The sequence below is a fragment of the Morone saxatilis genome, unplaced genomic scaffold, assembly GCF_004916995.1.
Source record: "Morone saxatilis isolate NCDOM2014 unplaced genomic scaffold, NCSU_SB_2.0 Contig16, whole genome shotgun sequence".
In the NCBI taxonomy this organism is placed as follows: domain Eukaryota; kingdom Metazoa; phylum Chordata; class Actinopteri; family Moronidae; genus Morone; species Morone saxatilis.
The window spans coordinates 18444400-18457481 of NW_023339718.1; the positions used below are offsets into that span (position 1 = coordinate 18444400).

A 13082-nucleotide genomic window follows, 5' to 3' on the forward strand; every position below is an offset into this window, starting at 1 on the left:
GCATTGATCCCAGACACACTCTTTTAAAAGTTATTAATTGGCACAATGACTCTCTGCCTATTCCCTTACCTCCTTCATCAACGCCCTTCTGTGCCCCCCCCATGGGCAGTCCCATATTTGGCACACCTCTTTCATCACCTTAGCGCGCGCACTGCTGGCTAAAACATTGGAGGGATGCCTATCTAGAATTCACATCTACAATAGAATAGGAGTGCCTTATAAGACTAGAAGATCATAAGGACCTGTATCCATTGGCGTTAAGGGGTGCAAAAATCATGATTGGACTACAAGGATCTTATCTGTTGCAGGAGCACCCGCAGTTAGCCCTTTTCCCAGGCCAACCAAGTCATTACCATAGCCACCCAGCCAGACCTCCCAGAAAAACCTCTTAACTAATGAAGGATCATTCACTATGACTGGGCGACGCTAGTAGGGGTGGTTTTGACTTAGACTTTCATCCTGCAGTTGCCTTATAGCTATAGGTCACCTTTTAAGTGCGGGAAGCTTCAATTCATTATTCGAAGTATAACAAATTAGCCTTAAATGTTGGGCCACAAATGGTTAGCTAACCTAGCCTGGCTATATAAGCTAACTAGTTTGGAAGCTATTTATGTTTAACCCCTGTTGGCTTTATACTTTCCCCCCTCATTGTTGTGTGTTTAGACCTGGTGGCAGCCAAAGCAATAAAAGATTACCTTCACCCCTGTTGTATCCCTAATCCCTCCCATCCTCCATCATGCCCCCACACCTCCCTCCACTTCCCTCCCTTCCCTTGTGGCACGGGGATTGTTAGCGGCTGCTAAGACTAACATGCGCTCCTTTGGTGTTTGCATGCAGTCATTGCATCCAGCAGATCCTGGAAGCGTGCTTCACTTGCCATCAAATGGGTGTGGTGCACCGGGAACACTGAGGTGAGTGATGGGATTAACCTTGCTGTCCCTTGAGGAGTGTGCTTATAATATTTTGTGTGGGTGTGTTATTTGTGTAAATCTCGTTTTAAGTCTGAATAAGTAAAATGAGAAACTGGTCTTGTATTGTTCCCAGTGGTGGACAAGCATTAAATGTTCACTTGCCCAAAACCCTCCATGCCATAATCGAATATTAAAAAAAGTTTGGTTTTGTTTTTTTAGGGGATTAAAACACACTATATTAATTGAGTTGGAAACACACTGGATTTTTTTGAGTCATGTCATTACCCCTGAATTCTGATAAATCACATTGCCACTCCTTTGTAACCATTACAGTTTGGCCCAGTATACAAAATCTCGCGTTGGGTTTATCAGTTGAATCATTTACTAGTACACATTGACCAAAAGGTGCGGTTTCCCCACCTCAGATGCTAGACCAAGGATACCCACTTCGCTAGCGCTATGATCTACGTTGGCCCAAACAACTTTGTCAAAATGATCCCCCTCTTCCCGTCGCCACCCCCCGACCCTTCTACTGGCTCTGGCTTTGCCATAACCACGCTCACATTTCCAGCTCAATGCCAGTCAACTGTCTTTTTTCCTTCGCTTTCTTCATCTTTTTTCACCACTACCTCTCGCTCTCGTTGAGATTTTCCAATGCATGGACATTGGGACCAGGTCGATGTGTGCGCACAAGGACACAGTGCGCCGCTCTGTGACCTTTTCGTTAGGGTTTATGTCATTGCCACAGCTGAATGCCATCCCAAAGATGCCCCTGGGGATGAATACTTAAATCTGACCTCGATGGTCGAAGAGAAAATGAAATAAACCTGGGGGGGGCGCATGTTAGTCTTAGCAGCGCTACAATCCCGTGCACAGGGAAGGGAGGGAGGGGAGGGGAGGTGGGGGGAGGCATGATGGAGGAGTGGGAGGGGATTAAGGGATACAACAGGGGTTGAATAATCTTTTATTGGCTTTGGCTGACCCACAGGCAAACACACACCCAGGACAATGAGGATATAGCCAATCAGGGGTTACATAAATAGCTTCCAACTAGTTAGCTATATAGGCTAGGGTTAGCTAACCATTGTGGCCCAAATTTAAGGCCTATTTTGTTATACTGTATGTGTTGAGCTTCCCGCATAAAAGGTGACCTAAGTTTAAAATGGCAACTGCAGGACTAAAGTCTATCAAACACCCTATAGCGTAGCAGTCATTAATGTCCTTCATTAGTGAGGTTTCTGGAGGTGGCTGTGGCTATGGTTTTGACTTGGTTGGCCTGGAAGGGCATAACTGCGGGTGCTCCGCAACAGAAGATTCCTTTGAGTCAATCTATTTTGCACCTAACCAATGGATACAGTCTATGATCTCTGTCTTAGGCACTCTATTCTTTGTAGATGGATTCTAGATAGCCCACCTCCCTCCATGTTTTAGCCAGCAGGCCTAAGGTGATGAAAGAGGGTGTGAGAATGTGGCTGGCCATGGGGGGCACAGAAGGCGTTGATGAAGGAGGTAAGGGAAGGAGTGAGTCATTGTGCAATTAATAACATTTAAAAGATGTGTCTGGGATCAATGCCATGTCTATTGCCAGCCTTGCTGGCCTCTGTTGACAAGGGGTGTCATTCTGATGTCAGTTAGCTACCGGACACTAAAAATAAAAACCCAAAAGTCAAAAACTGTGTGAGGAACACTGAGGGAGGTTTGAGGTTTGAGTCTATGCAGAGACTAGATAAAACATATGAGCGGGGTAAGAATATATATAAATATATATATATATATATATATATGTATTGAGACAGACAACAAGTACATGTGAGCGTAGGGCCATGTACAGTACATTGCCTTGGTTCAGCTGTGTGGACTGATGCAGAGATGTATAAACACAGTCACTTTCTCCCTCTCTTTCCCTCTCTCACACACACGCACACAAGTACCAGTGCTGCTGGGGATGTGGTATTGTGTGTGGACCATGCATGTGTGCTCCTGTGCACTGACAAAGTTTTTTTTTTGGAGTGGATTTAAAAAAATCTGCCTCACAACTGTTAACAGACAGCTGTTGGTTATGAAACATTTCATATGGAGCATTTCTAGGCCCAATTATGCGATTGTGTTTAACCGATTTGTATGTCATCCAGCAAGGTAGTGAATTTGCATTCAGTATTTGCATTTGATCAAACAGATGTGAGGAGGTAGAATACTTTGTAGCTTGAATGTTTTATTTCTACTGTTTACCTGCCGATCGCCACACTGAAGGATAAAGTGACTGACATTGTGATAACTTTACATGCTTTCCTTTTTCTGTGCAGTGTTTTGTTGTCTTCAAATTCATGGATTAATTACTCAACCCTGATGTCCTATATCGTATTTCATTGTGTCACGTGTGCCAGAATCAACAACATGCTTCCACCAACACAGGGCTGTTTTCAGTCTGAGTGCAGCTTTAGGGACCCTGACACACCAAACCTTTAAGGGAAGCTTTTAGATAATGGATAAAGATTATTTCTTGCTCTCATCGCACTATTTCTCTTTCCACCTACACTATTAGAAAGCATATTTAAGCATATTTTCTGTGGGTTTTCTGAAAAATGCAGTTTAAATAAAAAGTATGAAATGTGATATCACTAACTAAAGTAGAATTAGATCAGACTTATTTCTGCAAAGTAGTTACACTGAATACTGAATAAACTATGGTAAATTTAACTGTTATCTGATGTAGCACACAGTACATCACATTCATACTTATATGTAGCTTTGGAAAAATGCAAATATTTTTAATTTCCTTTACTTTTAAATGACCTCAAGCTTTATTTATTTAATTAAAACACAAGCTTTAACCTAACAAACATACGAGAAAGAGAGAGAAAGAGAGGGAGAGAAAGAGAGAGAGATGGACTGGCATGGCTGTAAAGTTCAGGGGTATAAATTAGAATCCTGTGTCTTGTTTCTAAAGGTCTCCCAATGAATAAATACTAGGCAGGTCACATTTACAGCCTAAATGCTAACAGCGGTTTGTGTGTGTGTGTGTGCTGAGTGATCACTAAAAGCCAAAAAAGCATGTGTGTCTGTGAATTTGCAGTCTAAAATGACATCTACCAAATTAAATATGTGTGTGTTCTCTTGCACTCTCATTCACACATAAATGTGTGCCTGTGTGTAGGTATGCATGCAGTTTATAGTGTGTGTGTGTGTGTGTGTGTCCATCCTCCCCCACTTTGTCAGCTGTTGAGCTCTGTAACCCGCAGGGTGAGAATCCTCTGCATGTGTGAGTGTTTGTGTCTGTCCTCAATGGAAGGAGATTACTGCAAACGTTCCTGTGTTAGTTAGCAGTTAGTGGTGGTCATGCCATGGATATCACACCTAATATTTGCTGTATTTTAACATCCATTCTGTAGTCTTCCCTTTCACCACTTGTTTTAACTACACTGAAAGCATGTCTTCAGTACTGAATAGAAAATAAGGAAAACAAAGTCAAGTGTAATCATTTTAAGGTTAATGTTGGAACCTCAGCTGCAAATTACAGGAGAATACACAGATAAACCTTTTATGTAATTGTAAGATGACATATAGCCTAGTATTTTATTTTATTAAAAGCACACACGTATAAGCAGTATTTCTGTGTACATATGTAATCCACTGTAAGACATATTTGTTTATGGTTCTGTTGCAAACTAGCAAGTTACCCCACTTTACAGTATTCTTCAAAGAGGAAATGAATAATTAGGTCTACAGATCACTGGCACAAATGCACCATGGGACCATAATCTGCTCTTGATTTTCACTCTGGTTGTGGATAAAAGTGATGGTGCACGTGACAATAAAATAGGCATTTAACCAATTTTTTAAATGTATCCAATACAACTACTACCCTAACTCCATCACTATCAGTGATGCTACTAATTATAATTACAAATACAACATTTTTATAGTGACTTAAATTAGGCAATACAATATTGTATTATGATTTTGATGATAAAGAAGCAATAACACTGACACATTAAAGACACATTTTGTCTTTAATGCATAATTAGAGTGGCACAGAGGTGTACTGCAAAGCCTTCAGTGTGCCACTGTAAAATTCCTTGTTGTATTACTAATGATCACAGTATAGTACATTGATTTCCAATAGCTGCAGATACTGTGTGAGCACTAATTGCTATTGATATAATATACTAAGAAATATTCAAAAGAGCAATCACTACTCATGTTTATGTCAGAGGGGAAATGTGCTTAATGGGGTTTAACCTCTTATACTGTATATGTTTGACTTAAGGATATTTAGAAGAAAGGGGAGTGATTTTGTTTCAGCATTAAACTAAAAGTAACAGTAGTGAATTTTTCATACAGAGAAAGAAGGTTTTTTAACTAGCCTGGTGGGAGAAATTGATGGTTGTATGGGCATGTGTAAACACTGGATATTTATTACAACCGCAGAAGGGTGTATGCTCACTGCGGGTGACTGTGTGTGTGTGTGTGCAAGGCTCATTTATTGATTGATTTGGTTGTCAGTCAGTGCAACAGGAGCTTTTGTTATGTAGTTGTTGTAAAAGGCTTGATAAGAGAACAGGTGGGAGGGCAGTAATGGAGCGGGCAGGGTGGATGAGGCAGGCCAGGGTCCTCCAGTTAAAAAATAAAATACAATACAATAAAATAGAAAAGAGAAAACACAAGAACATACCAAGAGACAAGTCGGACAGGCAAACATTAGACCAGTAACGGACAGGAACGACACAAATAGACGAGACGGAGGAGGAAGGAAGTAAGGAGGAAAGGGACGGAGCAAGGAAAGGAAGCAGGCAAAGGTTGTGGGGAAGGAGGGAGTGAGGGATACAGATGCTCCTCTACATATACTAACCTTCAGGTCCCTGTGCACTATGTCATGTTGGTGAATGTGATGGACACTTTCTAGAATCTGATGGATACAGTGACTGTGAAGACAAAACAGAGAGAGGAGGGACGGTGGGGGGTGAAAGGAGGGATGGACATGGATGGATAATGGGGATGTACAGAGTGTGATGAAGGTAGAGAAATGGATAGGAGAAGAAAGAGGATGCCAGGTGAAAAGGGTGACAGGCAGAGCCAATGCGAGATGAATAAGGCAAATTTACAGATGAGAAAATGGCAGGTTAGATTAGAGGAGGCCAGGTGACGGAGATGTCAGGTGAAATGAGGAGGAGGAGAGGACAGATAACAGGCGGTAGACAACAGAGAGGTGGAAGAGAGGGAGATTGATGCAGATAGAGATGTTGGAAGAGGACAGATGGGTGGTGGAATGCGGGTGGAGGAGACAAAAACGTTTCGTTTTGCTTTTTTAAACATGATGAGAGACAAGAGCAGCCACATCAGAACAACCCGCCAGACAAAAATCACAAAAACACTGACAAAGGAGAGGAAAGGAAAGGAGAGGAGGGGAGAGGAGAGGAGAGGAGAGGAGAGAAAAAGACAAAAGGTGACAGATTGTGAAAGAGAAGATAGGAAGCTTCTGAAGAGCAAAGAGAGATAATGATATAAGAAATAGAACACTTATGTATAGGATGAAACTGAATCATAGAAGACTGGTGGGTTGATGCCAGGCTATTTTTCCATCACTAAAAGGAAAACACATCACTGTGTGCACTGCAAGAGATACATGTACCTACCTCACTCTATTGTGTGTGTGTGTGTCTGTGCGTGTGCAAATGTGTGTACATTTGAATGTGTGTGTATGTAGGGTTGGTGTTGTGAGAGAGTGTAATGTGCAGAATATGTGACTAATAGCAGGCGCAAAGAGACAGGCAGCCTGCAGGATCCACACCCACACAGTGTCTAGTGAGTGGGAGGACTGAGAGAGAGAAAAGGAGAGAGATATACGTGCATGCTTGCTCATAAACACTCACATTCACACATTCTCTCTCTCTCTCACACACACACACACACACACACACATTTATACATACTTCTATAAAAATCTAAAAAAAAAAAAAAAAGCCTCACTCAATTGAATTTGTATAGCAACAAATCATAACAGAGGTCATCACAGGAGACTTTTCATATAGAGCAGGTCAATAATAATTTTCACCATGAGCAAGCACTTGGTGACAGTGGCAAGGAAAAATGTCCTTTTAAGAGGGAGAAACCTTGTGCAGACCCTGACTCTAGGTGGGCGGCTGTCTACCTCGACAATACAATCCTTATTTGAATTTTATTTAACTTCTCAAATTGCTGCAGTGATGTGGTGTACTTTGTGGGGTGAAATTAGGGTTGGCGTGGTTAAAAGTACAACAGGGCACACACTTCTGACCAGACCCAGCATCACTAATGGCTGCACTATACTTTAAACTTTTAACCAGAGAAGGCAGTGAAACAATGTGTTTACCCTCATTTGCTCTGTAATCTTAGGTGTTATTCTGCAGAGCTAACTTTGTTGGAACAATTAATTAAATTAAAATATCTGCCGATGCTGAGTCACGATCCAATACTTGTATTTTTTTAGAGAGGATATAGTGTCCGGTGCGCGCTTCAAGTACGGTACATTAAAGTTATTAAAATCAATCCAATGTACATGCTTGACAATTGAATAGCTCTGCATTGCTTTAAGAAACAAAATGCCTGCATTGAAGCCGTTCCTTAATGTTTATTTTTTTACACAATAAAGTATAAAATAACAAACCATAATGTCACTCCAAAGGACTCGTCTGTTGATGAACTCCTGGTGTGGCAAAGAGAAAAAAACTGCAGCCCTCGTCACACTCCTCACAAAAATGTGACTTGCTCAGCACTTTGAGCAACAATGTCCCACTGTTCTCTGCAGGGAAGTAAAGAGATACTGGGAGGAACATCAAATACAGAGCCAGTCTGTATGTGAAGAGAGGACGCCTTCTCTCCCTCTAATATGCACAGGTTTGCGTTCAATAATTAAAGACACGGTGTTAAAATACTTGCAAAACATGATAAAAATGGGAAAATGTCCCGTTTCTTGCCATGGTCACAATAGAAATAAATGTAAGGATGTACAGACAACAAGATAATATTGTAAAATACTTCTCTAGTAACTTCCTAAAGACTCAGTCATCAAGTGGACTGATGCATAGGAAACTCATGTTTATGCACTGTGTTTGCTGAATGTGCATGTAGGTAATGGTTTGTTGGCCAAAACAACTCACCAATGTTTTTGAGTCTGTGTGCTCCCTAGTGTGATTTACTCCCAAATTATACTCATAATGGCCTCCATCAAATCAAACACTACTGAAAAGAAACTCTGATAGATTCTGACAGGTGACAAGGTGTGATCCAGCACAGTTTGGGGTCTGTGTGAGTGCGTGAGTGTGTGTGAAACTAATTATCATAGCTAATTAAAGTCCCACTTTTTTCAGGTCTCCAAGGGAGTGAGGGTGAGGGTGGGGTGGAGGGGAGGGGGGGAACTGGCCTGGATGACTGACATTCAGAAGGGAGGGGAAAGGAAAGTGAGTGTGTGTGTGTGTGTGTGTGTGAGGACACATGAGCCAGACATGAGTATAGAAAGGGTTATACAGTGAAGAGAGCAATCATTAGAAGGCAGTTATTAGTACTATACCATACGGTAGGTTCACAGCAGCCCACACACACTCACACAAGAGTATGCTATGAAATATATATACATGTATATATATAATCATTTACCAAATAGACAACAGTATACAAACTATATACACTTAATAGTCCATCAAGCATGCACTTCAGCTTTTTGTTAGCTGGCTAAAATGAGAAAGCTAAAACTGAGGCTTCTCGGTATCAGGCATAAGGAGAAATGGCTGGCAGTAGTTGAAGAAATATGCAGTTCTGTTCTCCTTAGCGCACAGGAGACAAACAGATGAAACTCACAGATAATTGAGCCAACTGAAATCCTTAGGCACAATTTTTAGAAAATTAATGACGCCTTGTAAAAGCCAAAAACTCAATAAGCCCGCCTATTTTTTCATTGCCACTTTTGGTTTGAGCAACTAACCACGACACAGTTGAAACTTTATCTGCTAGTGTAAAAGCTCTTGCAGGTCCCAATGCGCAGGACAGCAAAAAGACACAGTACTGTTGAAGACTTAAAGCAGTGCTGTAGTATTTAAAACTATCACGTTGCAACTGCAAACAGCCTTTGTACTGCTTACAGTCAAAATAAGAGATGCTCTCATATCTTGGCTTGAGCTTTGCTGGAGAATACAGTATGTGGAACTTCATTCAGCAAGTGAGCAGTAGAAATGCCACATTTATTATCACCTAAAGATACTGAGCAAATATAGTATACAGATCCTTATCATTGCTGTTAAATTCACAAGTAAACAGCCAAACAGAGCTACACACACACACACACACACACACACACACACATACACATACTCTGTCTCTCTCATTTGGGTATAAAATGCATTGTGTGTATGAGTGTGTGTGTGTGTGTGTGTGTGTGTGTAAATGAGTCTACTTCTGCTATGCTGCAGGGTGTAGAGCTGTCAGTTTCTTATTTATTTATATATCTATTAACAGTTTGAGTCATCAGAACAGAAATTTAGTGACTGCAAGTCAGATCTCTGTATTATACGTCTCTCTGGCTGCCTCAGATATGTTGCTACAATCACCTAATACATTAAAAAGGGATCTTCTAGTTGTAACTTTATACTTTGACATATCATGCAGATTATATTTAAAAACTAACACACTCACAATGTTATTAAATGATTTGTATTAACCAAGTTTTATTTGGAAAAAGGATTTCGCACACTTTGTGCAATCATATTTGCATTGATTAGTATCTAATGATACAGGTGGAAAAATAATATCTAGCATTTGTCTTTCGCACAATTTGTCCGTGGTGAAAAATCCACAAAACTCCAGAAAGGAAGCAGCAGCTGTAACTGCACCTGAAATAGCAAAAATACTTTTTTGAAGAAGAGTATTTGTTGTTCAATTGATTTGTTGTTCATACACACATCATTTGTGTTTTTCTAAAAGCCAGGATTTGTATGTTTGCATTAAACAGAACTGATTACAGACTAATATGAGATATGACCTTTTCTCTGTGGTGACATGTGGGCCTCTATACCACCCGTTGTTGATGTTGCCATGCCTTACAGCAGCAGCTGCCATTATATCAACATCTTGCTAAATACTTCGCTAAAACTGGATGCAAAACTTAATTCTAGACCCATTGCAGAGCTATAATAGAACCATAATATGTATCCAATTCATCATCTGAGCTAATCAAGCACACTGTGAAAAAGGTATGACTATAACGGCTCGTTCACATAGGCCGCCTGAGCAGCGCGTGACGGCTGCGTCCAATATCACACAGCGTTCACACCGAGAGCGTGTCAGCTGTGTGGCTGCTGCCGAGCTGCTGCTGCCAGCCCTGTTTCCACATACTCGTGGGCAGTGGGACTGCTCTAATCTGTTCACATAAAAATCAAGATGTTCTGCCATGCACGGGCAAGAAATAGACCATATCAGGCTTGATTTAATTGGTGATGGGAGTGTACCGCACTGACTAAGAGCTGAGCTGTGAGTCAAAGCCACGATTGCTCTCAACAATGTTATTTTTAGGCTACTTATTGTACACAATTAAAATATTTTCATTGAAATTTTGCCTGGGGTGTACATCAAATATATGGATTATATGAATAAAAACATTTGCAATCTAAACTGTCTGAAAAAGACTTGATGTGAATTAAATAGAACAAATGAATGCATTTATAAGGTGAGTAAGAGTGGTGCCTCTTGTTTATATTGGTATCGTATTGGTAAACTCAGCACTGAGTACCACACTCAGCAACTGGATATTGGACTTCCTCACAAACAGACCCCAGACAGTTCGGATTGGTGGTCACACATCCTCCGCTCTTGCGCTAAACACCAGAGCCCCTCAGGGGCCCATGACTACATTCCCCAAAATGGAGACTACTCTGTTGTGTAGTTTACAGATGACACCACCATCACTGGCCAGATTTCAAACAATGAGAGAGAAACTTCAAAAACAACCGACGGCTCAACATCTTAGGAAAAGAGAGACAAAGACACACACCCCCAGTTTACATCAGTGGAGCTGAGGTGGAGCAGGTGAACAGTTTTAGGTTCCTGGGAATCAACATCACAGAGAAGTTTTCATGGTCATCTCACATCTCCACCCTGGTTAAGAAAGCTCAGAAACAGCTGTTAAGGAAACTTATTAAGGCAATATTCCTGTGCCAAGTTCTTGTTAACTTTTACAGAGGAGCGACAGAAAGAAACCTGACTGGAAAACATCACAAACTGATGTGTGCACAGCCCAGGACAGGAGGACTCTGCAGTGGGTGATTAAAACTGCCCAGAAGATCATTTATAACCAAATACCCAGCATCACTGATATTGGTGAGGTGGGGTGCCTATCCAAACGATAGTAAAAGACAGCACGCACCCCAGCTACAGCCTGTTCACCCTGCCGCCTTCTGGGAAGAGGTACAAGTGTCTGCTGCTGTACCACAAGACTTAAAGACAACTTTTCCCCTCAGTCTTTGAGACTGTTAAATTCTTTCTTAAGAATTCATCATACACAATATTTTTTTTATTTTTATGAATCATTTAACTGACAAATTTTTATTGTGTTTTTAAAAGTAGCATAACAGTAACTTTATCAAATTTCATCTACACCCTTGCGTTGTAAATTACAATAAAATGACCTTAAATCCTTGAATATGTAATTGAACAGACTCATCAGAAACCGGAAAATAAAATTTTTCACGAAAATAAAAACAATTCTTTTATCAAATGTTACATAATGGATATTTAAAGGACCAGTATGTAGGATTTAGTGGCATCTAGTGATATAGATTAAAACGCCATCACCTCACAGACCCATTCCACGGGTCGAGAAACTACGGTGGTCATAAAACTCGTGAAAAATACAAAAGGCATGTCTACAGGGTGGCCTCTGTAGAAGAGAAACCGTGACTTGAAGCATTTTGAGTAAACGTAATAAAACCTGGTTACAAAGCCAGCTAGCTAGATAACACTTTGCTCAAATTACCTAAGTTCCCTGTTCTCAAGCTACAAGTCAAACGGCTTTGGGAGTAGAGATCAAGGCATAGATAGTACCAAGTTAGTTTGCCATACTGACGTACATTTCTACAATATCAGACTATTCAGTTGTACTTTTAATGTTGCTGAATGGAGTAACACCCACATCACAACTGTCATTTATAAGTATCTCTCTCACTCTTCTCTCAGTCTATTGTCTGTCCACCCACCCAGCACTCCATTTCCTCTCCCGCCATTGGTTAAAGTGAACTGTGTGTGTCGATGAGTCAGCAGGAGTGGTGGGAGTGAGATATAAAACATGGGTGGTGGTGGGGGGAGAAAAAGAAAGTAAAAAAGAGGGCTGAATGAAAATTATAAAAAGAAAATAAATATAAAAGGTGAGACTGTCCACATACGCAAACACTAAAGGTGGGTAAAGATCCATTTGGTTTTTTTTATTTCTCCCACTGTTTGAGTAAGGGGGAGAAAAGGGGGAAAAATTAAGAGTGAGCATAACTGTATAGGTGTATACCCTGAACCACCTGCACCAGTCAAGCTAATTGGATCATTTAGACACATACTTAAAGTTTTCATGCAGTTTGCAGTTTTTATTCTTATTAGCTAAATAATTGTTATGTCTTGGGGTTTCATGAGTTATGGTCTAATTACTGTTTTACTTCAACTTCAATTGACGTTGGTTTTTTTAGAACACAAATGTATTAACTATTTGCTGTGACATGGTTTGTACTTTGCAGAAATCACTTGTCTATTCATTACAAACGGAACTCTGCTGGTAGCTAAATGTTTGCTACAAGATATTTGATGTAACATCTGTTGCACTTTGAAATTGAACTAACTCGCTGCCTCCCCATTCAATGGCAGTTTTATGGCAGAGCAGAAAGTTAAAGTAAAGAGGAAAATGAGAAGAAGAGGAGCAAAGAGTATAAAAGAGAGTAAAGCAGAGTCACAGAAGAATAATATGTAACATTAAAAGAACATCAGACGAGAGAAGACAACACACAACACAGACCATTTAAGGAACAAGGAGAAACCCTTTCACGCATACAGGAATGACGGCTGCGCTCCTACCTGGCATCGGCCTCGCTGTAATACTCTCTGGCTACGATGTCCTCAAACAGTTCCCCTCCGGTCACCCTGGTGACACGCACACACACACACACA

The 13082-nt window shown here is 40.7% G+C and overlaps 2 protein-coding genes across 2 annotated transcripts in view; one reads left to right on the top strand and one right to left on the bottom strand.

Moving 5' to 3' along the window:
* The window catches only part of LOC118325739 (phospholipid-transporting ATPase ID-like), a 204037-nt gene that overhangs the window by 47153 nt on the left and 143802 nt on the right, over positions 1–13082 (top strand). The window lies entirely within an intron of this gene.
* Positions 1–13082, bottom strand: part of LOC118325743 (calcium/calmodulin-dependent protein kinase type II subunit beta-like) — a gene marked incomplete in the record, with an annotated part of 68785 nt that overhangs the window by 39277 nt on the left and 16426 nt on the right. The window contains 1 exon segment of the mRNA XM_035658533.1: positions 12990–13055. Coding sequence (XP_035514426.1) covers positions 12990–13055 — 66 coding nt within the window.